The sequence below is a fragment of the Mustela nigripes genome, chromosome 10 (genome assembly GCF_022355385.1).
Source record: "Mustela nigripes isolate SB6536 chromosome 10, MUSNIG.SB6536, whole genome shotgun sequence".
In the NCBI taxonomy this organism is placed as follows: domain Eukaryota; kingdom Metazoa; phylum Chordata; class Mammalia; order Carnivora; family Mustelidae; genus Mustela; species Mustela nigripes.
In genome coordinates, this window is record NC_081566.1 from 15,007,795 (window position 1) to 15,033,700 (window position 25,906).

Consider the following 25,906-nt stretch of genomic DNA (forward strand, 5'->3'; position numbering starts at 1 on the left):
TAAAGACTATATATAAATACCTCTGTATCTGTTCAGGTGAGGTTTTTCCTCTAAATCATTGTCTGAGCTTTCTGGAATATGCAGATGTGGTTAAGGAATCCTGAACTTGTACTCCTGAGAAGTGTATTATTCTATCATTTTCCTACCATTCTATTCACTTTCTATTTGAGCAACTGTAGAACTTAAGTTTGTATCATGAGCCATAAAATTATTTGGCCTTCACTTGGTGTCACCAACACAAATGCCATCTTGGGTATTGAAATTATACAAAGGCACGGACTACAAATGGAAATAGTTCTATCCTCGAGAATTTTTTTTTAAGATTTTTTTGAGAGAGAGAAAGAGTGAGCACACAGAGGGAAGGGGCAGAGGGAGAGGTGACAGAGAATCTCCAGCAGACTCTGCTTTGATTGGGGAGTATAATGCAGGGCTCGATCTCATGACCCAGAGATCAGGACCTGGGCTGAAACCCAAGAGTCAGCCACTCAACTGACTGCACCACTAGGCCCCTCAATCATTGAGAAGTTTTGACCCACCAAAAATATGCCCATGTATCTCCCACCCTAGCCCCTAAGGTGTGATTCCCATTGGGTGAACCCCCAGACATGGTGGGCTCCTTAGGAACCAAGATTTATGCTTGCTGCCACTCAGAAAGTGACAAAACCACAGTGTCTACTGGGGAGACCTAGGAAATTGAATAGAGAAGATGAATCATTTTTATTTTGAACATCATAATTCTTAAATTTACAATATATGATCCTTAATTATACCTCATGATTATTTTCTCATATACTCATAAAAAATTAATTCAAGGTTTTAAATTCAAGGTTTTGTTTCGTAGGCGGACAATGTAAAATATGCAAATCAGTTGAAGAAGGAAAATGAACGTGCCCAGGGGAAAATAAAATTGTTAATCAAATCCTGTAAACAGCTGGAAGAGGAAAAGGAGATGTTGCAGAAAGAGCTGTCTAAGCTTGAAGCTGCACAAGAGAAACAGAAGACAGGTAGGCGTTAATTGGGCACATCCATGAGCCAAAACCCTTTTCTGCTAGTGAAACCATACACGAATGGTATGTAGACACAGAGATGTTTTTAGTGCTGTGTGTTCTTTTTGTTTTGTTTTTAGGTTTAGTTATTTAGTTTTATTTATTTTTTCTTATGTTCAGTTAGCCAGCATATAGTAAGTACATCGTTTTTTGAGGTAGTGTGATAATTCATTAGTTGCATATAACACCCAGCACTCATCACACTAGTGTAGTTTTCCTTTACTGCGTGTTGATGTCCATTTTCCAGTTTCTGAATTTTCTGTGCAGCTTGGGGTCACAGGATTAGTAGGATTCAGAATGAAGTCTGCAGTTTGAAATAGAATTATTGTGTCTTCTGTTCTATAGAACATATGAAAAACTGGTAGCACATTTTGCAAATGAGCTGTTCCAAGAAGAGTTGTTCATGTGGATGTCCATTTATGAAGTTCCTATGTCAAAGGCAGATTGACATTCTGTGCTGGCATTGGTCATTTTTCAATAGCCGATTCTGGCTGTCCTTGGCCCATCTTTGTGGGTCCACTAAATGGAAGGCTTAAGGACTGTAGGTTTGGGTGGCAGGTAAAATAAAAAAGAAATCACAGCTATCCTTGTCACTCTTTTCCACTTATGTCTGCGGAGTAGAATGCTCTCACTGTGTGGGAAGATGGTGCCAAGCCTAGTATGAGGGGCTTTTCTGGACCACAGCTTCACAGGGTGGGTCAGTGGTCTTCCCTGCTTCGAAGAGTACTTGGAGTAAACTGTGGATCCAGGGGGTTTTTCCAGTGGATTTGGTGCCAACCATGGCCAGCTACAAGTTGATCAGGACTCTTGGCTTCCTCTTCATGAGGTCCCCAAAATATCTTGAAGTTCCTTCACTTGCCAGGAAGTGACATTCTTTACTTACCTGGTGTGGCTGCTAAAAACTCTGTAAGCAGGGTATCAGCCCAACATTTCCAAGGGGCTTTATGGCTCCACATTTCATAAAGTCAACCTTAGTTCCTTAATGCTGTTTGGTCCCTGAGTCTGCATGGCTCTCAAATAAGAAATTCCAGTCAAAGCTTTGGTAAAATAACTGAAATTTTCAATGGTGCACTGTTACAAGGAGAACAGATTCTTATTGAACTTCTGCAAATAACTATGACTGCCATGGAAGAAAGAATACTTACTGAGACCTTTCGAATTTTAGAAGGTTCAGGTAGAGAGAAAAGTTAAATGCTTCAATTTGTTTACAAATGAATACTTCATCATGTTTTTTGTTAAGCCATAGATATCTTAAGAGGAAATTTCTCTTAATCCAGAAGAATAGACAGTAGAGACCAGCAATGTCTCCGACAGTGCCGCAGCCCTGTGCTTGTCCTTTTAGTTCCTTTAGTCCCGCGTTACTGACCCTTGTCTAGTTTGAATGCGACTTTTAGTTCTGGAAATTCTTACTCATTTTAGTTTTGATCTTAAAGATATCAAATATCTGTTTTGTCCTAAAAGTCCTTTATATGAACTTCCTTGAAGATGAAACTCATTTTGCAGGACAGGAAGAACAATTGTAAGTGACAACAACTCAGAATGGACATGGTTAAAGAGCTGATGAGATGAGAGTTTACAGTATAGCTGGCAAGGAAATCAGGTTATTTCTGTGACATATAACACTTCAGTAATTAAAATATCAAGTGAGGACCTTATTAAAACTTTAGGAATTGCATACAACCTCTAGAATAGTTACAGCATTTACCCAAGTGTAACATAAGGTTTATCCCCTGTTTAGCAGTACTTCCTGAGTAACTTAGCATATCAAGATAAAGTCCTAATGAGTTAAAGGGACTTCATTTACAATTTAAATCTTGTGAAAACTTGTTAAACCTTAGAAAGTTTTAAAGCACATGCCTAAATAGGATTAGCCATGCTAAAGACCTGATATAGGCAAAACCTAGAAACTGGTTTTTTTGGACAAGTGTTTACATTTTTTTCTTAATAGCAAATCAATTTTTTTAAAGATTTTATTTATTTATTTGACAGACAGAGAGATCACAAGTAGGCAGAGAGAAAGGCGGGGGTGGGGGCGGGGAAGCAGGCTCCCTGCTGAGCAGAGAGCCCAATGTGGGGCTCCATCCCAGGACCCTGAGATCATGACCTGAGCTGAAGGTAGACACTTAACTAACTGAGCCACCCAGGTGCCCCGAAACATTTTTGAACAGAGAGATCGCAGACTTATGCCAGCATACTTTAAAATCTGTTTATTTCAATCTTAGTCCGTCCTGACCACATCTAAAACTCTGTTACAAAGTCTTCCCTCCATAAACCTTCTACAGCTTTCCTTTGGTTTCTGATTTTGCACCAACCCATTTCTTTCCAAACACCCATCTCATTTAGTACAACATTACCTTATTTTACCTTCAACAAAAATGCATTCCCACTCCTTATAACTTTCTTACATATCTTCTACTTTTCTACATACAGAGTTGTTTCCCTTATTTCCACCAGTCTTAGTTACAGTTAGCAGAATTATGCACTCTTTAGAAACCTTAATCTCTAGTGAAAGCTAAAGAGTAGTGAACTGTTGCACCAGAATTCTTTAGATGGCAAATTTGTGAATCAGTTAAGCACAAAACATATTTAACGGCAGATTTAAATATCCTTGGTTTCTTTGCAGTAAGAAGTCAAAAGCACCATCCTATGTCTAGTAATTAACGACTTAGCACTTTATCCTATTTGGAAAAGACCTAGATGTCCAATAAAGTTAATTCCATTTATCATCCAAGCAAAATTTTTAAGTTTTAGTTTACCAAAGATTTTGAAAGCTATCTTAACAATCACCCAAGAAGACTTTGAGACAATTATCTAGAGGGCAGGGAAAGGGATCCCGGTTCAGGAGCTCATCAGCTCCAGAGAAGCAGACGCCATATTTTCCCGCCAACAATGGGGAGAAGGCAGTCCATGTCAGGCCAGACAGGAAATTTCCCAGAAATAAAGGGAGCTTCGGCAGCTGCTTGTTAATATTCCTTAAAGTCCCTGGCTGAAGGATGCCTGGGATCATGACCCGAGTGGAAGGCAGACGCTTAACTGACTGAGCCACCCAGACGTGCCCCCCACAAACGTAAGGATGAGAGCTCCTGTTATTTTACATCCTGTTTCTGTCTGGATCAGTTTTCCTGTGGGCTGTCCGAGCTGCTAAATCAGGTTCTCCCCACACATGCCACTGAGAAGCAGCAGGAGCACCGTGTTCCTGCAGCTCAGCTTCAGGCCCTGGGTCAGAGGAGGACGGTCGTCCCCATGCTTCTTGACTGGCTCATCCTTGTCCAGAGCTCATCCCTGTTGCTGCTGCCGATGCCCCTGGGCAGGGCCTCCCTGATAAGCTTTGCTTCCTCACAGCCTTTGGGCTCATCTACTTGTGTTACAAATATCCTACTTTGGTCCTTCCTATTAGCACAAAAATCGGACTCGAGGGGGCAGAGTTTGGGCTACCTGAAGCCAAGAATCGATATACGGGAACTGGGCAGGGTGCCCGGGAGTCCCGACCACGACTGTGTAAATGACCTGGACAGTGGGTAGGGCTCAGGGCACCCTCGGAGGGCCATTCGACCCCGAAGGTGGCCCATTCCGGTTCACCTAAAGTGCTTAATTTTCCAGGAGATGATTTGACCCCATAGTCTCCTGAGAATCCCTTCTCAAAACTTTTGAGCATATGGTCTAAGACAGTAGGTTTGGAAGAACTTCCACCCATGATGACCAGGGGCTCTCTTGTCTACCCTGTGTGTTCCCTCCCGGTGTCGTTGGCGTGAAGACAGATAAAGGGTGGGTGTCCCTCCAGAGGAGAGACCAGTCAGATGCCCATCTGTCCACCCTCCGAGAGGACACCTGGGTGCCTCTTAGCCAAAGTGAGTCCGTATAAACCCCAGAGTGGTGCCCCAAGGGCTTGCCGTAGACCCTATGAGGTCACTATAGAAACAGGTTAGGGCCCACTCGGACTACGCAGGCTTCTGGGGACACTAAGTGTGCCCACCTGTGGAGCCACAGACTCAGTCCCCGACAAGCAGGGCAAACTGCACATTCACTCCTGCATTCACTCCACAAGTTCTTACATTCCCCCCACACTCTGCCCCAGAGGCCCTGATCTGTGGAATTCCCTTCCTTTCAGAAATTCCTTCTTGTCCCCACTTTCGGGGCATTCCTGACCTGAGGGGCCCTTCCTCTCCCCCCACCCCCCCAGGGAGGCCCGACCTGTGAGACTTCTAAGGGGTCTCTGGGAGATGGTCAGTCTCCCCTTCCACCCCGACGGGTGGGCCTGACTGGGTCCTGGGGTCCCAGGCCTCACCGGAATCCGACGTGGGGACCAGGTCGTCACCTGCCAGGTCTCCTTTGAGTCTGGTGGGAACAGCAGGGTGTGGCGGGCCTGAGGCGACTGGGCGGGAGGGAGGCTGCCGGAAATCAGGCCGTGCGCCTTCTCCTTTACGACCTCGCTCGCTCCCTGCCCCGCCAGTGCCGCAAACTGCAAACTGGTAGCAACAATGGGCCAGTGTGGTTGGGTTTCCAGGGCAGGGAACCACGTGTTAGGGAACCTGGACTGGGTCCCGATGGAAGAACCAAGTGGCCCTCGGAGACCTTGGAGGATGGGAGGTTTGCTTAACACCGATGGGCTCGGAGGAGACCGTTCTCTAAAAGTCTGAGCCCCGAGCACTCGCAGGGAGGGGAATTTATACCCTTCTACTTCCGTATCCTTGGTCGTTTTAGTGCACGCAGGGAACGGGGTAGGGAAGAAGAACCCAGAAGGGCTTTGAAATAGGGGCTGGAATTGCCTTGCTGGTTTGGTCGGCCAGTTTAGACCACAGTTTTCCCCTTATCACCGCCTTTGAAGCAGCTCTCAAGCACTTGTCCACCAGATCCTCTTGAAAATGGTTTTCAGAGCTGTTTTCTACTTGTCTTGTCACTATCCTCTTCCATTTCCCAAAGCTATTCCAACAGACTTCCTAGTCTTTACCAACTTTTATTTTTTACTCACTTATGCTGAAAAGAATGAACAGGGGAGATTGAGGATGTGATCCATTAACTCATCTGATCTCCTATGAACTGCAAGGAAGTTTTGATGGGGTGGCTGGGATACGAGTTTGAGATTTTGATGGACTTTATTTAAGCTGTCTTAATGAAAGTCATTTAACCTACTAGAATACGTACTTGATATGATCCCTCCCAAACAAGAGTTGTTTGATCTATAAGAACACACATACATATACTTTCCCACTTCTCTTAAGCGAAAATCTAAGATCAAATCTAAGGTTATCTGCTTTATCATTCTATAGTTAGAGAAACGTCAAGTGGTCTACAGTGTGTCTCTGTTTTTGACAGGTACTGCTGTGGATTCTAACGCAGAGGAATTAATGGCAGAGATCAAAGAACTGAAAGAAACTCTTGAAGAGAAAAACAAGGAGGCCGATGAGTACCTGGACAAGTACTGCTCCCTGCTCATCAGCCACGAGAAGTTAGAGAAAGCCAAAGAGATGTTGGAGACACAAGTTGCTCGTCTGAGTTCACGGTCTAAACTTAATCTCCAGAATTCTCCTTTGCTAAATTCCGTTGTTTCAGAAGACTCTCCAGCCCCTTCTGCTACTGAAAAGAAGTTGTCATCCAGCCAAAATAAAACTTCAGGCAAAAGACAAAGGTCCACTGGGATTCGGGAAGATGGAGGAGGCACAGCGCCTTCTACCCCAGAGACATTTTCTAAAAAGAGTAGGAAAGCAGTCAAAAGTGGTATTCACCCCACAGAGGACACCAGAGACACTGAGTTTGAGCCAGAAGGACTTCCAGAAGTTGTAAAGAAAGGTAGGTATAATTTAAAAGCAAAATTATGTGTGTTCTTTTGAAATTCCCTGTAAAAGTCCACATATGAAAAAGAAGCATTTATGTTTTAGATTATTGTGCAACAGAACTAAATGACCTTCAGAAACAATAGTCCGCCTTTAAACTGGTAAGGTATATTTTTCTTTCTGCATGAGAAAAGGACTAGGACCTAATTACTCATGTTTGCAACACGAAACGTGCTAGTAGATTTCAGAAATGCCTATTCAAAATCTCTTCGGACTTTGATGTTTCTGTGCTGAAAATCCCCAAATCGAGGACACTCTTTAAGCTTTTCCACCTTTAATCTAGGTCTCACCCAGGTAGGAGGCGAGCTAGGGGATGTGAGACACCACTTTTTGTTTTTTTTAATTTAAACCTAGTGATCGATCCTTCAAGTGTGGCCCAGGGACCCTGGCCAGTCTGGGAATGGTTTGTTACTGGTCTTTGTCCAAAAAAAAAAAAAAAAAAAAATCAAGAGTAAGAGTTGGGACATTTTCATTATAATTTGACCTGGTAACAACATGCAAAACACATTTTGAGTTTTCTCTTGGTTCTTTCTTGTTGTGTTATACAGAGATTATCATTCCATAGCTGGTTGGAAACCACCCCCCCCCCCACCCCTGTAGCTCAAAGAAATATCAGCACTGATTCTTTGCCATAGATAATTTGAAGAGCACTGTTCTGAGTAATTTTGGCCCTTAGGAAATCTGGCCCCAAAGCCGTTAGCTATCTCTTTCTCATTACTGCGTTTTATTTATAATTAAAGGGTTAAAGGCAAAAACAAATGCTGCTTTAGTTAGCCATCAGCGTGGCTCTGGAGGGTGTGTGACATGCCGACCGTTAGCGTCACTGGGATTGACTTTCTGCTCTTACGCACCTCCGGTCACGTCTGCTCCCACTGTGGAGGGAGACCTTGTGAGCAGACAGTGAGATCCCTCTTTTATAGGGTCGGCTCTCTCCTCCCACCTGAGTAGCAGGGGCTGTTACCATTTTACCTTTTCTCATTTTAAACAAGAGCTGACTTTTTTTTTTTCTCTGCGTTTCCATTTGATCCTCCCTTTTTCTCTCCAATCCAAATTTTATGGGGAGTCTTGCTGGTATGTTCTCCAGATCTTAGAAAAATGAAGAGTTAAGACATCTGATTAGAATTAGAAGAAGCGGGAAAAAAAATTTCTGTTTAATGTTATTTTCCCCTTTTCCATTGTGTTTTCTTGTGTGTCTGGTAAGAAACCACTAGCTACTTGTTTGATTTGGCAACTGTGAAGTCAATCCCTTGTCCACTGGGGCTGGCAGTGTTTCTGGAGTTACTCTTCTATCCGTGAGAACTTCACCTGATGTCTGTTGTTTCCACTGTGGATTCAGTCGGACCTAGCCATGTTGACAGCCAGCATTTTTTGCCTTTAGGGTTTGCTGATATCCCAACAGGAAAGACAAGCCCGTATGTCCTGCGGAGAACCACCATGCCGACTCGGACCAGCCCCCGCCTCGCTGCGCAGAAGTTAGTGCCATCCCCTCTGAGCCTCAACAAAGAAAATCAGGCTGAGACCTCCCAGCCAACAGCTGGTGGCAGCAGATCACAGAAGGTAACTCCTAGGAACCTGGATCTGCCGTCCTAAATCCAGGAAATTACAGGGTTGTCAGGCCAGGGTTTGACACTGACTTGGGAACTCTTAAAAGTCTGACCTTCTCCACACACTGTAAGGAAGCTAGTCCTGAGGACATAGTGAGCAGACCTGGGGATAAACATTACATTATCCTGCAGCTGTGGTCTCCTTGATCCGGCAGGCCGCTTAGAGTTTGATGGAAAATGCTCAGTGAGGAGAAATTGTAGATCAGACATCAAAGTGTGTGTAAGCCCGTGTTAAGCAGGACATTGAAGGAATCGAAGAGGTCATCTTTCTTTTGACCACAGGCATTGCTCATTGCTTGTTTCACACTTATTCCTCTAACCCCTTGGACCCCCAGCTGGCAATTCGTTTTTTCCCCTATCTTTTTTACTCCTTTACTTTATAAAAAGCAAATATTTCATTAGACATCTAAAGAAAGGAGCTCTCCTTCCGAGCTGCACTATGAGGACTGTGGGGCTCCTGACTACGATTCCGGTTTCCCTGTGTCTTTGTCTCTCATACGGTGTCAGGCATCCGGCCGCCTATTTGTTGACTTTCTGGAGCTGCTGGTGTCCTCACGTGATTACAATAGGAGAAGTTTAAAGATATGTTAGGAAATCCTCTCATGAAATTGCCCCAGGGGTCATTTTTCTCCCCTCTTTTCCGAGGACCTGTTGGAAAGGCAGTTTCCATGTGCTGTTCAGACTTATTATCCAGGAACAAGAGCTTTGCACACTAGGGGGCCTGCTTTCCACATGCTGCGGAGCCCGCTGAGTGAAGCGGTAACCATGGTTTCCTGCAGGTTCGTGTTCAGTGAGGCGGCACCCGGCCGCCCTGGGCACCAGTGTTGAGGAATCGCGAGGCAGTCTTGTGCGCTTGTGTAAGGGAATGGGGCCTGGTTCCTCTTGACAGGGGGCCCCTGGGAGACTTCCCGGTTAGATGCAAACTCTTCAAAACCCAGCCTATTGGTCAGTCAGCATTTTCTGAGGTGCCTTATAAGATGCTTGCCTCATCAGTTAAGCAAATTTCATCATTCAGGTTGAAAAATAGAGAGCCGAGGCATCTTTTCCAAAGGCAATTGCTTAGAAATAGGATGTTGAGTCCTTGCCTGATGTGCCTGGCTGCGGTCTGAGAGAGACATTCCCTTAGGTCATTTAGCGGGACCTTTGGTGACATCTGTCGGGTTCAAGGTGGGAGAGATGCAAAGCAGGTGAGGGTCAGTCTCCGGGATGTCTCTGGGATGGATAAGCCCAGATGCTCCTCTTTTGTTGGGGACACGTGAGTCATGACTGTAGACTTGGTCTGAACCTGGGGATGGTGGTCAGTGCCAGGGGACCCGACACTAAAGTACAGAGGATGATGGTGATGCCGTCACTGCGGTGTTGGTCAGTGGTCTAGTGGGTACTTGTGTTTCTTACTGTGAATGAGGTTCATTTTTACTGAGCCCTCCACGTGCTTGTCCTCTGGCTGCTGTGGTTGCAGATGGAGTTGTAAGATAGGGTAGGGACCCGGCGCGGGGCTTGATCTGTCAGGACTCCGAGACCATGATCTGAGCCGGAGACAGACGCTTAATCAACTGAGCCACTCAGACACCCCTACACTTAATAGCTTAAATACTTAGTGAATTGGACCTCATCTACCTACAGGGACAAGTCTGAAGCCAATTGACTAACATGAGGATCAAAATCACAGTTTAAACTGATCGCAGCCTATAATAATTTCCTCAGTTCATGATCAGAGAACTTGAGTCTAGAGGGGAAGCCAATGGGTGGGCTTTGGCTATTTAATTGGGATTAAGAAAGAGTTTCATGGCTCAGATACTCTTTTCCCAATGCGAGTGATCTCGATCTCTCTCTTTTCAATGGTGAACCTGAAGATCTGACTTTCCTACATCTGATGGGTTCAAGGGAAATGCCTGTCTTTTGTATCATTTTCTACTTAAAAAAAGTATCAGTGAAACTCTGTTTTTTTCCTTTAACTTTCCATGGACGGTAATTTTCCATTAAGTTCTGATCCTTCGAGGCTGATCCTTTTAAGTGTCTTGCACACAATCCGAGTTAGAGGCAAGCTTTCCAGGGATTTGATCTGTTGGCCAGATTTACTATGTTTTCTGTAATGAAAAGTAGTTAGCTGCCTTTTAAAACCACCTACTTCCTATGGAAAGAATATAAATGGGGAAATAGTTTCCATTCTTTTTTCTTGCTGCTTCAGGAGGAGGTCACTGGAGTCTGTGGCTCTCCGTCACGTAGCTCCTTCTCCCTGTGGGGACGGACAGGGGTCCCCTCCTTGTTGTTCTTTACCTTTTAAAGATCTTCCTGCTTGAGTCCTCCACTCTTGCCTTTAACTTTGGCTAAATGAAGCTTTTCGATCCTTCATCGGTCTTGTTCCTCTCTCTCTTCCCCGACCCCATATCTTCTGTTAGGACTGTGTAAACCTCAGAAACTTGACTCTACCGGCTACCGTGCCCTCTCGACGGCTTCTTAAAGTCCCACATTTTCTTTTCCTTCCTTCCTCCCTCCCTCCCTTCCTTCCTTCCAAGATTTTATCAGACCGAGAGAGAGCACAAGCAGTGTGAGGAGAAGAGGGAGAAGCAGGCTCCCCGCTGAGCAAGGAGCTCGATGCAGGACTCGATCCTAGGACTCTGGGATCATGATCTGAACTGAAGGTAAACACTTCATTGACTGAGCCACCCAGGTGTCCGAAAGCCTCACATCTTCTGAGGTCCCTCTTTCTCTTAAAAGGCCGGTATCAGAAAGTGGATTTACTCTCTTGGGACTTTATTATTTATTCTGCTTTAATGCAAATACAGTATGGAAACAAAACAAGTATAAGTAGAGGGGTAGAGGGGCGCCTGGGTGGCTCAGTTGGTTAAGTGTCTGCCTTCAGCTCAGGTCATGATCCCGGGGTCCTGAAATCGAGTCTCGAGTGAAGCTCCCTGCTCAGTGGGAGTCTGCTTCTCCCTCTGTCCCTCCTGCCGGCTCGTGCTCCCTCGTTCTCATTCAAATAAATACATAAAATCTTTAAAAAATATATATAAATAGAATGTTTAAAATGACTATATATGAGGAACAGGTTCTAGGTATTTTAAATGTTGTAAATAAACCTTCCACCATATGAAGATAGTCTTACTCATTTGGATTATATTCATTTGAATGACAGCAGGGCTCACTTGAGCTGAATGAAAGCTGGTTTTGATTCTCACTCAGGCATATATTGAAATTTGCCAGTTAGTCAAGCCTATTCTGGGCACTGGGGATAGAACGGTAAAGAGGACTTTGCCCTCAAAGTTTACCTTCTGATCTAAGAATATCACACTAGCCTTTGGAGTGAGTCTTCTTTGGCCATCAGAGGTGTCAAGGAAGGCTTACAGGGGGAGTCACCAGAGTTCATGTCCGACACCCTCCTAGCTTCTGTGAGGTGGGGCCTTTTCTCAGGGAAAAAGAAATGGTATAGCTGTGTACCTGCAGAGGGCTGAGTTAAAGTTAAACATTTTAACTCAAAATGTGGTGACATAAGCACTTTATTTTCATGTTGTAGAAATGTGAATGTGATTTACGCTTCTAACAAAGATGCTTCGTTGCAGGTCAAGGTTGCTCAACAAAGCCCAGTGGATTCAAGCGCCTCATTCCGAGAACCCACCACGAGATCCCTCTCGGTCAGTAACCTTCCTGAGAGAAGTCCAGCTGACAGCCCCAGGGAGGGCCTGAGGGCCAAGCGAGGCCGGCTCGCCCCCAGCCCGGAAGCTGTCCCCGAGTCCAAGAGCAGTGAGAACTGCAGGGTCCAGTAGAAGCGACCTTGTGTGTCAGGACCCTGGCAGGTGGCCGTGTTTGACCAGAAGGCAGCATGCCTGTCTGCAAAGGCTTTTTCTTCAGTCAGAGAGCACATTACCTGTGGGAAGAAAACAATCACTTAGAAATCTAAGTACATTGTACTCTTTAGCTCTCACAGGTAGAAGTATCGGACAAGTTCGAAAGCACTGATCACCACCTCATGGACAGTTTTCTTCCATGGTGTATGTGGCACCATATAAAGGTTTTGGTGATGTCGTACTTCGATGGCAAGCATGATGCCGTGACTTCTGTTCATATGTGGGTTTCACCCTAAGAGAATCCAAAATATGTCGTCTACTTCCGATGAAAAACTCCCAGGAAAATGTGAACTTTTGCTTTATATTTCCTATGTGTACAGCTAGGCATGAAGCAATTTTAGATCAAGAATTTCTTTCAGTTGAGTAAAACAGAGAAAGATCACGCACGCATAGACACGTGTGAGTGTGATCCTCCTCCTCGTCCGGCGTGGTTTCTAAATGTTCGCGGGTGTGACCTGTACATACTTGTGTGTGGGGCTGGCAGGAGCTGTGGGTTTGTTTCCACTGGGCCTGTTTGCAGGCTCCTTGAAGATGTGGTGTAGCAAGTTTTCTGTCATTGTATTATTTCTTCCTGAGACCAATTTGTTACTGTTCTTTTAGTGTGCGTTCTCACGAATGGTGATCTCGTATTAAAACAAGACATTTTCCTTCCTAATAAAAGTCACTTTTGTTTTCTGTAAAAATGATTTCTAAATATAAATGCATTCAGAGCATTGGCACTATTTCTTGCTAATGTCAACAGCCTCTTAGAAAAGTTTTGGGGCACCTGGGTGGCTCAGTTGGTTAGGCGTTTGCCTTTGGCTCAGGTCATAATTTCAGGGTCCTGGGATCAAGCCCTGCATTAGGCTCCCTGCTCAGAAGAGAGTCTGCTTCTCCCTCTGTCCCTACCCCTGCTCATGCTCGCTCTCTCTCTCTCTCTCTTTCGATCACATAAATAAAAATCTTAGCGTTTTAACAAATGATACTGGTATATTTAGTGAATGTATTTGGTTATATTAAAAGACATGATTTAGAATGTGGGTCATGTAGATTATATAGGAATTATACAGGAATAATATGTCCAGCCAGTGCCTGGCACATTGTGTGTACCCAGTAAATTGCATCAGCAAGTATACACAGGTATGGTATTTTCCAGCTTATTTATTGATGACAGGGTTTGAAAATATGCAGGCATTATGAGCCACATCAAATCCAAAAACTTTGGAACAAGTTTTTTTGTCCTTGGTCAGGGTAAGAAAATTTTCTAGGACATGAGCAAGTTAAAAAATAATTTGCTCTTAGCTTTCAGTTCAGACTGATATATAAACCTTGACAAATACTATCATTTATATTTTAAAATTGGCCTTTGTAAGGTGGCCTCTGTTGTTGAATAATGCTTCAATAATATTAAGCTTCTTAGTATTCATCTACTGAAAGTGATATCCTGACTTTCCTCTTTCTTCAGGGGCTCGGGGTTGTGGTCTGGTGCAATATCCTTATCATAAATCATCCCAAGGCTGCCATGTGCTCAAGGGCATGGCCCGGAGTAGACATCACTGGGATCAGGCCATCAGCTTTGTTGGCTGTCTCCAGTTACTGGAAGATTCCACTCAGTAGGACTCGCTGAGGAGCTCCACGGGTCCTTGAAAGCGTCTTCACGTTTTCCCAGGTGGACTGTGTAGCTGCTCCATGTTATAGGAAATACTTAGCATGCCTTCCATTTTTGCAATTGTTCACAGTCGTCCTAAATGGGCAAGCAGGATATCAAGCTGCAAATAGGATGGAAAGTGAATATACCCCGGTCCCAACTCTGAGGTACCTGTTAAGCCAGTTAGGTCCCAGAAAGATCCCAGCTGACCAATCATATGGAGAAACAGACCAACTCCAGAGAGCCAGGAGTCAGATTCTCAACCTGTACAATGAGGGACTTGGTGGAGAGATTCTTTCATCTTGAATATTCTGTAGGATCTCAGTTGGTCCTTCATTTTATTGGGAATGATCAAGAGTCCAAAGGGGCTGAATCTTTAATAAAAAGGGAATAAAAACCAACATTTAATTGTAGCCCAATTTCTTAAGAATCACCCATCTACTTGTACATGTGTTAACCTTAGAGGTTTGTTTGTGGTTTTTCTCATTTGTCCCCATTCTATTTATTTTGTTGGAACTATGAACTTTTCATAGGTTTCTTTGAACTTGGAAAAAAGTTAAGACCCTTCTTCCCAGGGGCCCCCAACTTTAGGAGGGGTGGAGACCCATTCCACTTCCCAATGGGTTTGGGTTAGGGAAAAAACTTTGAACTCCTCTTAGGGTGGCTGAGCACAGCGGTCTTAGGATCTCCAAGTTAGTTCTTCCCAGGTCATTCAGGCTATGGCAACATGTCACAAAAGTAGCTTAAATGGGAAATAAACTATGATCAATTCTCTTGATTCATCGGTTTAATATACCACAGTCAGAAAGTTGAACTCATCTGTAGTGTATATTTTATATTTCTCATTTGTGGTTGACAAAGGGAATATCCTTATTTCTTCTGGAGGACACTATGTGTCTGGTATTGGTAGTTCCCAGCTGGTTGTGGAGATGGTTGAGCTAGGCTCTCCCTCCCATTTCCAGCCTAAAAGCTGAATTTCCTTGAGAGGAAGGGGCTTTATGGTTCACTGACCGGAGAGAACACACAGAAGAGATTTTGGAAACGCTTCGAAGATCCAGGCCATTCTACTGGGAAAAGCCTGAGGACCTAAAACCTAAAACCAGCCTCCCACCTTCCGTGGGTGCCATGGATCTGGTGCCCACTATTCACCTGAGCCATATGGTTCAACTGCTGAAAACACTGTGTGGGACATTACATGCACCTTACACTGTTTTTACGTGTCTGCTCAAACCTAGACACCATTGTGGGGTAGACAGCAGGATCTCCACTTTACAGGCTGAGATCCAAGAGACACAGAGCTACAGACTCATGTCTAAGGAGATCTTGTTTATAATAATGATGAGTCTCACAACAACTTTGCAAAGTGGAGATTATCGTCACTGGATGGAAGATGGAATAGGCTTAGGGAGTTGAAGTATTTCAACCTCCGTTTCATGACTTTAGAGCTCAATCTCTTGTTTGTGTTTGCCTCTCTAGAGGCAGACTGTTCCAGAATAATTCTGGTAGCACAAATATTCAAGAGACAGAAGTAGCTCTTCCACCTTTTCTATGCAGTGGAGATGTCCCCAAGCCTAGGATGATGGCATCTGATTTGTGTTACCTGGTGCTTCATTTTGTATATAAATAGAAGACTAGCGATACATTTCAACTTGTGAAAATTGTAACTACTCACTTGATGCACAAGCATTATTTACTCAAAACTAAATCCTCTTAGTCTGTTTTGGAAAATCTTAAAAAACCTAGAGATTTGTAAGGCTTTAAATACAAAAGTTTAGTATAATGTAGACCTTAGAAATGAGAAGCGTCAGGGGCGCCTGGGGACTTAGTCAGTTGGGCATCCAATTCTTGATTTTGGCTCAGGTCATGAGCTCAGGGTTGTGGGATCGAGCCCTGCATGGGGTTCCACGCTCAGTGTGGAGTCTGCTTGTCCCTCTCCGTCCCTGAGCTTGTGTTATCTGTCTTTCAAATAAATAAATAAATAAAATCTTTATAAAAGGGAGAAGTGTTGGAATGCCTGGGGTCCTCATGTGACCTTGAGCAAATAACTCACTGTGCCTCAATTTCCTCTGGCAAAATTGGGAAGAATAATACCTTTTGGAATTGTCAGATAAAATTAGTTAATATTTAACTATGTATGATTTTGCAAATAATAAAATGAGGTTATTCTATATAAAGATAGATGCACATAATTTTTAAAATACAGCAGCTTAAAAGTGTTAGATAAATCTGTGTACCCAACACTCCACATTAATTTCAGATTAAGTTCCGACCTACAAGATTCTCACCATTGTCAAGTCCAGTAATGCTTATTTTGCAAATGCGTATAATTGCTATAGGTTTGTAGTATCATTCAGTTACTGATCTTGCAAAGTAATCACCTGCTGGTCTGGGTTTTTCTTTGTTTGGCTCATTAAAAATACCCAAAGAAAACAATTACTGTGATTTAAAAAAAATGAGTTGTATTGGTGATGTTTATATATAAATTAGTTGTTTGGAATTCAGAATATATTTCCTTACAGGAGCAACATTGCAGAATGTGCCTGAACTTAAACTCAGGTAGTCCATGTAGCTCATACTATGTTAAAATGGCAATTACATTTGTTTCAACTATGGAGAACCTACACTCGCAACATTGTTTTTTCTGAAAAATATATATTTTAAGCATTGGATGATCAGAAACTCATTTTTCTACCCCTCAACCATTGTCCAGTGTCACCTACTCTTCTCTTCTCCCCAAATTTGTGGTGATCTAGTGATGCCCGGGGAGAGTAATGGGTGCGTAGATTCCTTTTTTTTTTTTTTTTCTTTTAAAGTGAGCTTTCTTTTTTTAAAAAAATTTAAAAGATTTTATTTATTTCTATGACAGAGATCACAAGTAGGCAGAGAGGCAGGCAGAGAGAGAGGAGGAAGCAGGCTCCCTGGTGAGCAGAGAGCCCTATGTAGGGCTCCATCTCAGGACCCTGGGATCATGACCCAAGCCAAAGGCAGAGGCTTTAACCCAGGTGCCTCTTTTTAAAAAAATGTTTTTAAAGATTATTTACTTATTTGACAGAGAGATATCACAAATAGGCAGAGAGGCGGGCAGAGAGAGGGGAAAGCAGACTCCCCACTGAGCAGAGAGCCCCATGTGGGGCTTGATCTCAGCACCCTGAGTTCAGGGCCTGAGCCGAAGGCAGAGGCTTAATCCACTGAGCCACTCAGGTGCCCCAGGAATGTAGATTTCTGTCCACCACATTTCTAACAGCAGCTGCTCCTGGTACGAAAGGAAAAGTGATGACTTTTATGCTGGTTCTGATGCTGCAGGCAAGGTCCGTCCTGCTCAATGTTGATGTATTTGTGTGAGTAAATTTAAGTGATTTGTTCTATTTATGTCATAGAAAATCACAAGGAAACACACATATCCCCAAACTTCACATATTTTTGTTCACTTGCAGATGGGAGTTCCAACCCACAAAATTCTCACCAGCCCCCTTCCCCTCAATGCAAAGAAATGTGGCTGATGAATAAGATGTCTGCATCTTGTTACTCCTCTCTTCTAGGGCAGCGTGAGTTTGCCCAGAGGGTATTGTTTATTTGCATAAGAATACTGTATTTGCCAAATGGAATCCTCACAGTTTCCAATGCTTTATAGCCTTTGGTATTTAATAATCATGTGTTTTGCCACTCAGGAAGAGACCTCAAGAGGTTATTAAGTTTGTGGCAAAACAAAACTGAGGCTCTGGTCTGGATTTTTAGTCCAAAGCGTGTGATATATTACTATCTGCCCCTAACTAGAGAGTGAAGGGATTCAGGAGGCCAGGAAACTAGACGCTGGCCTGACAAGTTTTTAGAATCCCATTCTGAATCTCAATGCCAGAAGTTTCTCTCTTTCCTGGCTTAGGACAACTCCGCGCCTAAGGAGAGTGTGCTTTCTTTCACTTCATTTAAACCTTTGAGGTAGTCAGGGATTTGGCATTGGGGTTTCCAGCAAAAGGTACCCTGTCGTCGTAATAGGGGGATCTCTCCTTCACTTTCCTCTTCCCCCCAGTGGTGCTTTTGCAAGGAGATAGGAAAATGGCAGCTTTCCACAGTTACAGACTTTTTAGCGAAACATGGGGATATTCCTGAATTTTAAATGTGAACAGATCCTCTTGGTGTTGAAATCACAGCTGTGTTATCTACCAGAGCATTTGCTGGGCGCATGCCCTCTCCTTCCTGCTAGACCTTGGGCAGCCCGCATGAAGGGTTATTCATCCTGAATGCCAGCTGCTTGTTGGTTTAATGGCCATATTCTTGGACCTAGGCCAGCAAAGGGTCATGAGGGTGCCCTGTGCTAGCCCACAATGCTCTGTCCCTTCTGTGCTATTTATGGGCAGCCTTTATCGTGCGCCCACACAGCAGGTGGGTGGTCACTTTGCTTGGAGTCACAGACTCGTGGGGAAGGAAAAATGCTCTGCTGTGGTTGGTAAACAGGTGTATTAAGTGTGAAGACTATTTGCCTTCCGAACCAACCTCAACTCAAAGCAGAGAGGTGAGTTACATCTTCGTTCTGCCCAGCTAGTTTTTTCCCAGAGGCTGAGTATTCAATTTATGAGAAAATCAGGGTCTCCCTCTGTGTGGAAGCACCATATGTTCCCAGACTTGAAAGTATCCTATTTTAATGGCAGAACTAATAAACGGAGGATACCCCTCATTCCTAGAATTTGAAACAAGTATTTTGATGGAGAAGACTGCAGATTCCACTTACCAATCTGTTGTTATAAGAGCCAGAAGCCCAAATTAGCAACCCAAATCTTGTTCCAACATGTATAACAAAATTAGATTTTTTTCCCCCCTTGAGGTTGTCATAAACTCGTTTAAGAAGAGAATATGTTGGTTTGGAAGAGTCTCACACTGATTTCCCAAATGTGGCATAGGTTGTAGTCAATGAAGAGTTATTTTTTAAACCAACGTCAGCCAAGTTTTTTTTTTTTTAGCCCCAGACAAAATTTTTGTTGCTGCATACCCAACTGTTACTTCTACTTTCTTTCTTGCCTGGAGAACCCCACTTTTGTTCAGACATTGGGCAGTCTTGGCTCAGAAAAAGATATGGGCCCGCCCCCAGGGAAGCAATGTAATTAACATAAGTCAGTTATGGTCCTGCCATTGTCTTTTGCCCGTGACCGTTATGATAACCAGTCAGCAGTAACCAATTCCAAGGCCAGAAATAAAGCATTTCCAAAATACAAGATGTCAGATCAGAAAAATGAGCCCTTGATAACTTTGTTAAGCCTCTGAACGAACCTTGGGCTTCTTGTCAGATCAGAAAAACAAAACAAAACATTCTACTTTAAAGCAACGTCCAGTAGGAAATTCTTTTACTTCACCCACAAGCAAGCTGATAAAATTGCAAAGCCTATATTCTGAATTTTTGGTTAGTCAAGATCTACACTCTTTACACTTTCTTGGAGCCTGGCCTGCTATTACCTGAGCAGGAGATCCCTTTGAAACCCATTCCTTTCATGGTCTTTCTTTCACCAGGTCTGTCATGAAAAGCAATTCTTTTAAATTGGTCCAGGGTACCTGTTTGAAACCTAAGTTACAAATAGAATGACAAGAAGAAACCATGTAACTTCCTAATGCCTCTTGATGCCAATCTTTTAGTCCTTCATTATTCTGCTGGATGGTGATTTTCCTAAGCATCAGGTGATTCATAGTAGCTCTAAGTCCCAAATTAAAGGAATTGTAGAGCTTCCGTAACTCCTATTATAACAACATGATTTCATTATCTGGATTTTCTTTATCACTTTGAAGATGAAGAAATTGAAGTCCCAAAGAAGAAACCGTTTTCTCTTTCGTCCCACACTATGTCCTGAAACCCAGATTCTAGCTACTCAGATGGTGCTTTTCAAAAATTGAGCATGTGGCCAGTCAATGTGAATAGCTATTTACACATTTTATTTTTTCTAAAAGTGCCCATTCATGGCACTGAAAGGAATAGCAAGTTTGGATCACATTAAGAAAATTAGATCTTGCGTTCTATGCAGATGGAATATTCCCTCCATTCTGCTGTGGCCTTAAAGACCTGGAGATGATTCTAGGGAACCCAGTAGGGAAACTATGATTAGATTGTCAGCTGCATAGAGAGGTATGTGTGTGCATATTAATGGAATAGCCATGGGGACAGACACATGGGGCATGAACACCCAGTGTTTCTGGTGGCAGGATCACGGAACCTTAACTCTTCCCTTGCCAGGCTTTTCCCACAGGCCAAAGTCCGCTCAAAACTCTGCCTCTTTATGGGGTACCTGGGTGGCTCAGTCAGTGAAATGCCTGCCTTCAGCTCGGGTCATGATTCCAGGGTCCCGGGATCGAGCCCCGCATGGGCTCCTTGCTCGGTGGGGAGTCTGCTTCTCCCTCTGCCTGCTACTGTCCCTGCTTGTGTTCTCTCTGTCAAATAAATAAAATATTATAAAAACCTCCACCTCTTTATGTACCCTAGGGCTTCTCTTTCAGTAGCTCTTAAACATGGCTGTGTGGGTCTTTGACACAATTGGTTTTTAAATGACAAAAAAAAATTTTTCAGATACAATGTGTCAGTATTTTAAGATCTCTCTTCTTCTCCCAGACTCTTACCGGAATTCGATTCCATTTATGAAAACCAGAACCAAAGCAGAAGATCAACCCTTCCAACTTATTTCAAGGTATTTCCTTTAAATGGCAGTGGAGGGGAGCCCTGCCATATGATTTTAGAGACAATTAACCATTGACAGAGAGGCTGAGTTCTGGAGTGAGTTAGAGGGACACACCCACAGAAGATTAAGTAAAAATACGGAAGAATGTCTGCAGGAGCCATTGGAAATGGGGAATGGCGTTTAGTCAATATAACAATGACAGCAAGTTAGGGAAATAGAAAGAAATATTACTTACAAACCCACCCTAACTCAGAAATTATTACTTTTATCTGCAATAGAGATATTGAGAAAACTTTTTTTTTTTCTTATGTAACTTCTCCTGATATCGGCAAAGGAGAGTCATCAAACACATAGTCATCCTATTTAAACATTTACCAGAGTTTCCTCTGGACTTGCTTTGTTTGTTTCACTTTATTTTGTTTCTACAATAAAATAAGAAGATCATTTTTAAAAGGCTTCTGTTTTCTGGTATCACGTACGAAGTTCCCACTCTCACTGGTTTCTAGTCTCCAAAGTAACTTCTTAAATGGTCGAGGCCAATGAGGCCTGGGGCTTTTGCAGACTGGTTGTGGCCTCGAAGCCATGGCCATCTCGCCGTTATGACGTTATGGGTGGTGATGGGTCGGGAAACTCTGAGGGGGGAGCGGAGAGGGAAGGAAGAAGGGCCGGCAGCTGGGAGGAGGCACTGGGAATGGGGATAGGGTGATTGGGGCCGCGCCCGGCAGAGAGGCAGACATTCCTTCACTCGCAGTTTTAGCTCTGTCCCGGCCCTGGAAATCCGATTTGTAGAGGACTGCTAACCCCAGGCCCCGGGAGACGCGGCCACCACCGTGCAGCTTTCCCTGTGAAGCTATCCCTTGCCTTATTCAGGACTGCGGAGTCCTGGAGGCCCCGGGTGCTCCCTGTTTCAAACACAAGGTCCAGCCTATAAATACTTATTGATGATTATTGTCTAGAAGACTGCTGCCTTCTTTTTTTTTTAAATCAGGACACAGATGGAGGAGAAATTGACAAAGATGTACTGACTTCCCAGCCTTAGCCCCAGTAGCATTAAAAACCATCTTTTTGGTTTTGTTTTTGATGAACGTAGACCAAAGTCTTAATAAGCAATCAGATCTTCGCCCATACCCGTTTCAGCTGAGGGACTGGGCCAACATCTTATGCCAGATTCCCGTGTGATTAATCTCTGTCACAGAATCCACAGAGCTATTTCCATCATCCAAGAGAATCGTACGTAGATGGGCACTTTGTTCCCACCAGTCTGCTAACTATTTATTTCCAGTACAGCTGATCTTTCTTTGACAGAAATCAAAGCATATAGCTCAAGGACCTAATCACAGAAAGGCTATGAAATTGAAACCCAAGAGATTTGTATGAACTTCTTTTCTCTTTTAATGAGATTACTTCATATGACTCTGCAAAGTACAGTAGAACTGAATGCATCCATTCCTCATAAATTAGAAATTCATGAAAATGTCTTATATCCTTTAGATTGCCATCTGCTTGCATCATCAAAGAACAGGTTTCCCGAATGAACTTTAAAAGCTATATTATCTCTCAGGAGGATCGTTAATCTATTTAAATGTTAAAATTTATTTTTCAACTTTTTTTTTTCCCTTACCAAAAAATGTCCTCCCTTTTCGTCAATGGTACTCTGTAGAAGTACCATTTATAGAGCGATTTCTTCTCCGCTCCAAACCCACCTTCTAGAACTGCTTTGTGATACTTGCAGCTGGTACTCTAGGAACCGTATTTCTGCTTTGCCAACGGGCTCCCTGATAGGCCTTCCCGGGAATGGGTGTGGGGTGGGGGGTGCCAGAGAGTTAGAGGAGGGGAACTTAGCTCTTCTCACTTGCTTCCTCTCAGCATCACCCTGAGCTTTCCTTCTTGAGTCTGGCAGTGCCGGTTTACTTCAGTAGCAGCATCTGGATTCACTTTACCATTTCCCAACACTCGTCGGCCTCACGGCGCTCCCTCACCTCCAGCACCAGCGAGGCCCTTCTCAGGTTTTCCCATTCTAATAAGTTTCATCTCTTCCCTTTTTTCCTTTGGCCTAAGGAATAGTAACTGTTGCAGTTGCTACCTTTGTGAATCCCTCGCGTTCTATTTTTTTCTCCCTCCTTCAGTTCTGCAACACCCAGTTAACCATTCTTTATTAAATTGTCTAAAAGAACTGCTGTCATTTCTCTCTCTTGATTGGACCCTGGCTGACACAGATCGTGAAGGTCATCTTACATATTTGGAGGTAATACCAATATTTTAATTAAATTCTTTCATCCATACTTTTTCACCTTTAAAAATTTCCTCCAAAGTTGTCTGAATTGGTGACCTGTTCTGGAAGCCATATTGTCCCCCTCTAGAATGATCTGTTTACCAGTCTTGAAGCTAACACTTCCAGACTTAAAATTTTTTTTTTACAAATCCGCATTTTCAGCAAGTGTGAGTTGATGTTGTTCTATGTTCTCCTGTCCTCTAACACCCCAGAAAGAGGGCATGACTTGGAACTGGAGTATCCAAGTCAGCCCAGTCTTGTGACATGTTCCAATCACAGGACGGGGCAACACAGGACACTATAAGAATCATCAGCCCCAGGAATCTGATGATGCCGACCTTTCTTGCTCTTAGTAGCAGGAGGAGAACCCCCAGTGGGGATAACAGAATAGATTTAAGTATTCTTTTCTACACTGCTCAGCATGAGTGCTAATGGGTTTTGGGGCCAGATGCTTTGGTTTGAAGTTGGCTATTCTGAGGTCAGAGGAAAATGTTTCCCTTGAGAGCTGTGCTAAGAAGGGGTGCTTGTTGCAATTACTCATTGAATAATTACTTCTGCTTCTCTATCAGATTTCTTTTTGGTCATTATGGAACAGAGCAGAAGTTTTTAATTTTACTGAAACCTAACAATTCTTTATTTCACGGATCATGCTTTTGGTGTTGTATCTAAAAACTCATTGCCAAACCCAAAGACATGCAGATTTTCCCCCCATGCTTTCTTCTAGAAGTTTTATAGTATTGTGTTTTATCCTTAGGTCTATGATCCATTTTGAGTTAATTTTTGAGAAAGGTGTTGTAAGGTGTCCAGATTTGGGTTTTTTTGGTGTTTTGTTTTGTTTTGTTTTTGGCATATGAACATGCAATTATTCTAGCACCGTTTGTTGCAAAGACTATCCTTTCTCTGTGGAGTTACCTTGGCTCCTTTTCAAATATTAGCTGACTGTATTTGTGTGGGTCTATTTCTGAGATCTTTATTCTGATCCAGGTTCACTCATTTTTTTCAGATACTGTTTCGTAAGCACCTTCTCGAGAGGGCATTCTGCTTAGGCACAAAAGGAAGACAAAGTCACTGCTCTTAGGTAGCTCTCAGTCCTGATAATCAACACAGTAGTTCACAGTAGAGTTGGTAAATGCCACAATGGAAGTACACACAGAGTCCTAAGAGATCCCAGCATCTGTTCCAGCTCTATAACGACTGTTCCCACCCAGGTCCCAGACGCTGTCATTTTTAACCCAGATTTGTGAAGTCCCCTCCTAACTAAATTGTCTGATTCCATGCTTGCCTTTCCTTTGTTTTTTGTTTATTTTTAAAGATTTCTGTATTTATTTGAGAGAGTGCGAGAGAGCAGGAGGAGGGGTTGAGAGAGAGGGACAGGGAATGGATCTCAAGCAGATCCCTGCAAAGCATGGAGCCTGATGTGGGGCTCGATCTCACAACCCTGAGATCCTGACCTGAGCCGAAACCAAGATTCAGATGCTTAACCCGCTGAGCCATCTGGGCACTCCTTGCCTTTCCTTCAAAAGAAAGTGGAATTGTATCATTGCTTTACGCGAAATCTCCAGGGGACTCCCTTCTACCTTAGAGTCAAAGTCAAAGTCCTCACATCACCTTCATGAGCTGGATGCCAAGTGCTCCTGACCTCGTCTCCCATTTTCACCTCATCCTTCTGTTCTGGCCCCTCTGGCCTCGCTGGACTGCGTAGGCGCCAGGCACTCGGGTCTCAGGGCTTTGCACCTGCTTTGCTCCCTGCTCAAGAATAATCTTGCCAGAAAGCTACATTCCCTCCACTTCCGAATTCCATCAAAGCGTGATACAATCTACACCACCCGGGCTCGTTTCCTGCTTGTAATTCACTTCTTCTTCTTTGTCTTCCTCGTCTTCTCCTTCCTCTTCCTCTGCCTCCTCCTACTTCGTTTAACTCTCTCTCCCAAGTAAATTCCATGAGATCATGGAACATTGTCTCTCCCCTTCTTTCCTCCTCCTCTTCTTTCCCCCCTTCTAGTGTCCACAATAATGCTCGGAATATGGTAGGAACTTGTCAAATATTTATGGAATGAAGGAATGAAGCCATGGAAAAGAAATGGGGATACTTTGGGGGTAATCTTGGCAAACCATCAACTTCTCAAGGAAAGAGGAGCTTATGAAGCCATCATTGATTCTCAGTGCATGGGCATGAAATACATGTTTAATAAATAGGTAAAAACCAATATACTCAAATAGCTACTTTGTGGTGGAGAACACAGAGACACAAAGCTTGGAAAGATTTAAGCTCAGGTAGCCCAGAAGAGGCACACGTGACCTCTGAGACTGTACTAATATGTATATTTTCATTTCACCCTTAAAAAACTATAATCTCGGCGTGCCTGGGTGGCTCAGTGGGTTAAAGCCTCTGCCTTCAGCTCAGGTCATGATCCCAGGGTCCTGGGATCGAGCCCCACATCGGGCTCTCTGCTCAACAGGGAGCCTGCTTCTCTCTCTCTGCCTGCCTCTCTGCCTACCTGTGATCTCTCTCTGTCAAATAAATAAATAAAATCTTAAAAAAATCCTATAATCTCTAAAGCAAGATGGACTGATTGGGTCAAGGGGATTATTTAGAAGTCAGGAGGAGGTTTCACAGGTTAGAATAATTCTTAGTAGGATTTTGAAAGAAGGGAGCCTCAATTAATAGACACAGAAAGAGTTCTTCTCTCTCCCAGATCCCATACCTAGGCTGAGCTGTCTGCTACTTCAGGAGCACACTCAAGAGGATCCTGACGGCAGCCTTAACAAGTGGCTGTGGTGAACTTCGCTTGCTTCCTAGCCCAGGCCATGGAGGGAAGGGGCTGAATGGACTTACCATCCCAGCAAGACTCTCTTTCATTTGCATCAAAAGAAAAATGCTGGAGGATTAGGAACACTTGCGGTACCTAAGATGAGGAAGCAATTTTCTCTGACAGGGGCTCTTCTCAGGGAACACAAGAGCTTCCCTTGACAAATCTATCCTTCTCAGACTCCTTCTCCGGGGTGTCTCTTGGACTCCAGCTAGAGA

General features: G+C 43.6%; 1 protein-coding gene across 3 annotated transcripts in view; it reads left to right on the plus strand.

Annotated features, from left to right (window-relative positions):
• Positions 1-13,288, plus strand: part of CENPF (centromere protein F) — a 61,918-nt gene extending 48,630 nt beyond the window's left edge. For all 3 annotated transcript variants that reach the window (XM_059412694.1, XM_059412697.1, XM_059412695.1), the window contains exons 17-20: positions 842-1,004; positions 6,360-6,833; positions 8,256-8,434; positions 12,042-13,288. In XM_059412694.1, the coding sequence (XP_059268677.1) occupies positions 842-1,004; positions 6,360-6,833; positions 8,256-8,434; positions 12,042-12,245 (1,020 nt within the window). In that variant the 3' untranslated portion in view covers positions 12,246-13,288. The remainder of the gene's footprint in view (positions 1-841; positions 1,005-6,359; positions 6,834-8,255; positions 8,435-12,041) is intronic.
• The last annotated feature ends 12,618 nt before the right edge of the window (positions 13,289-25,906 follow it).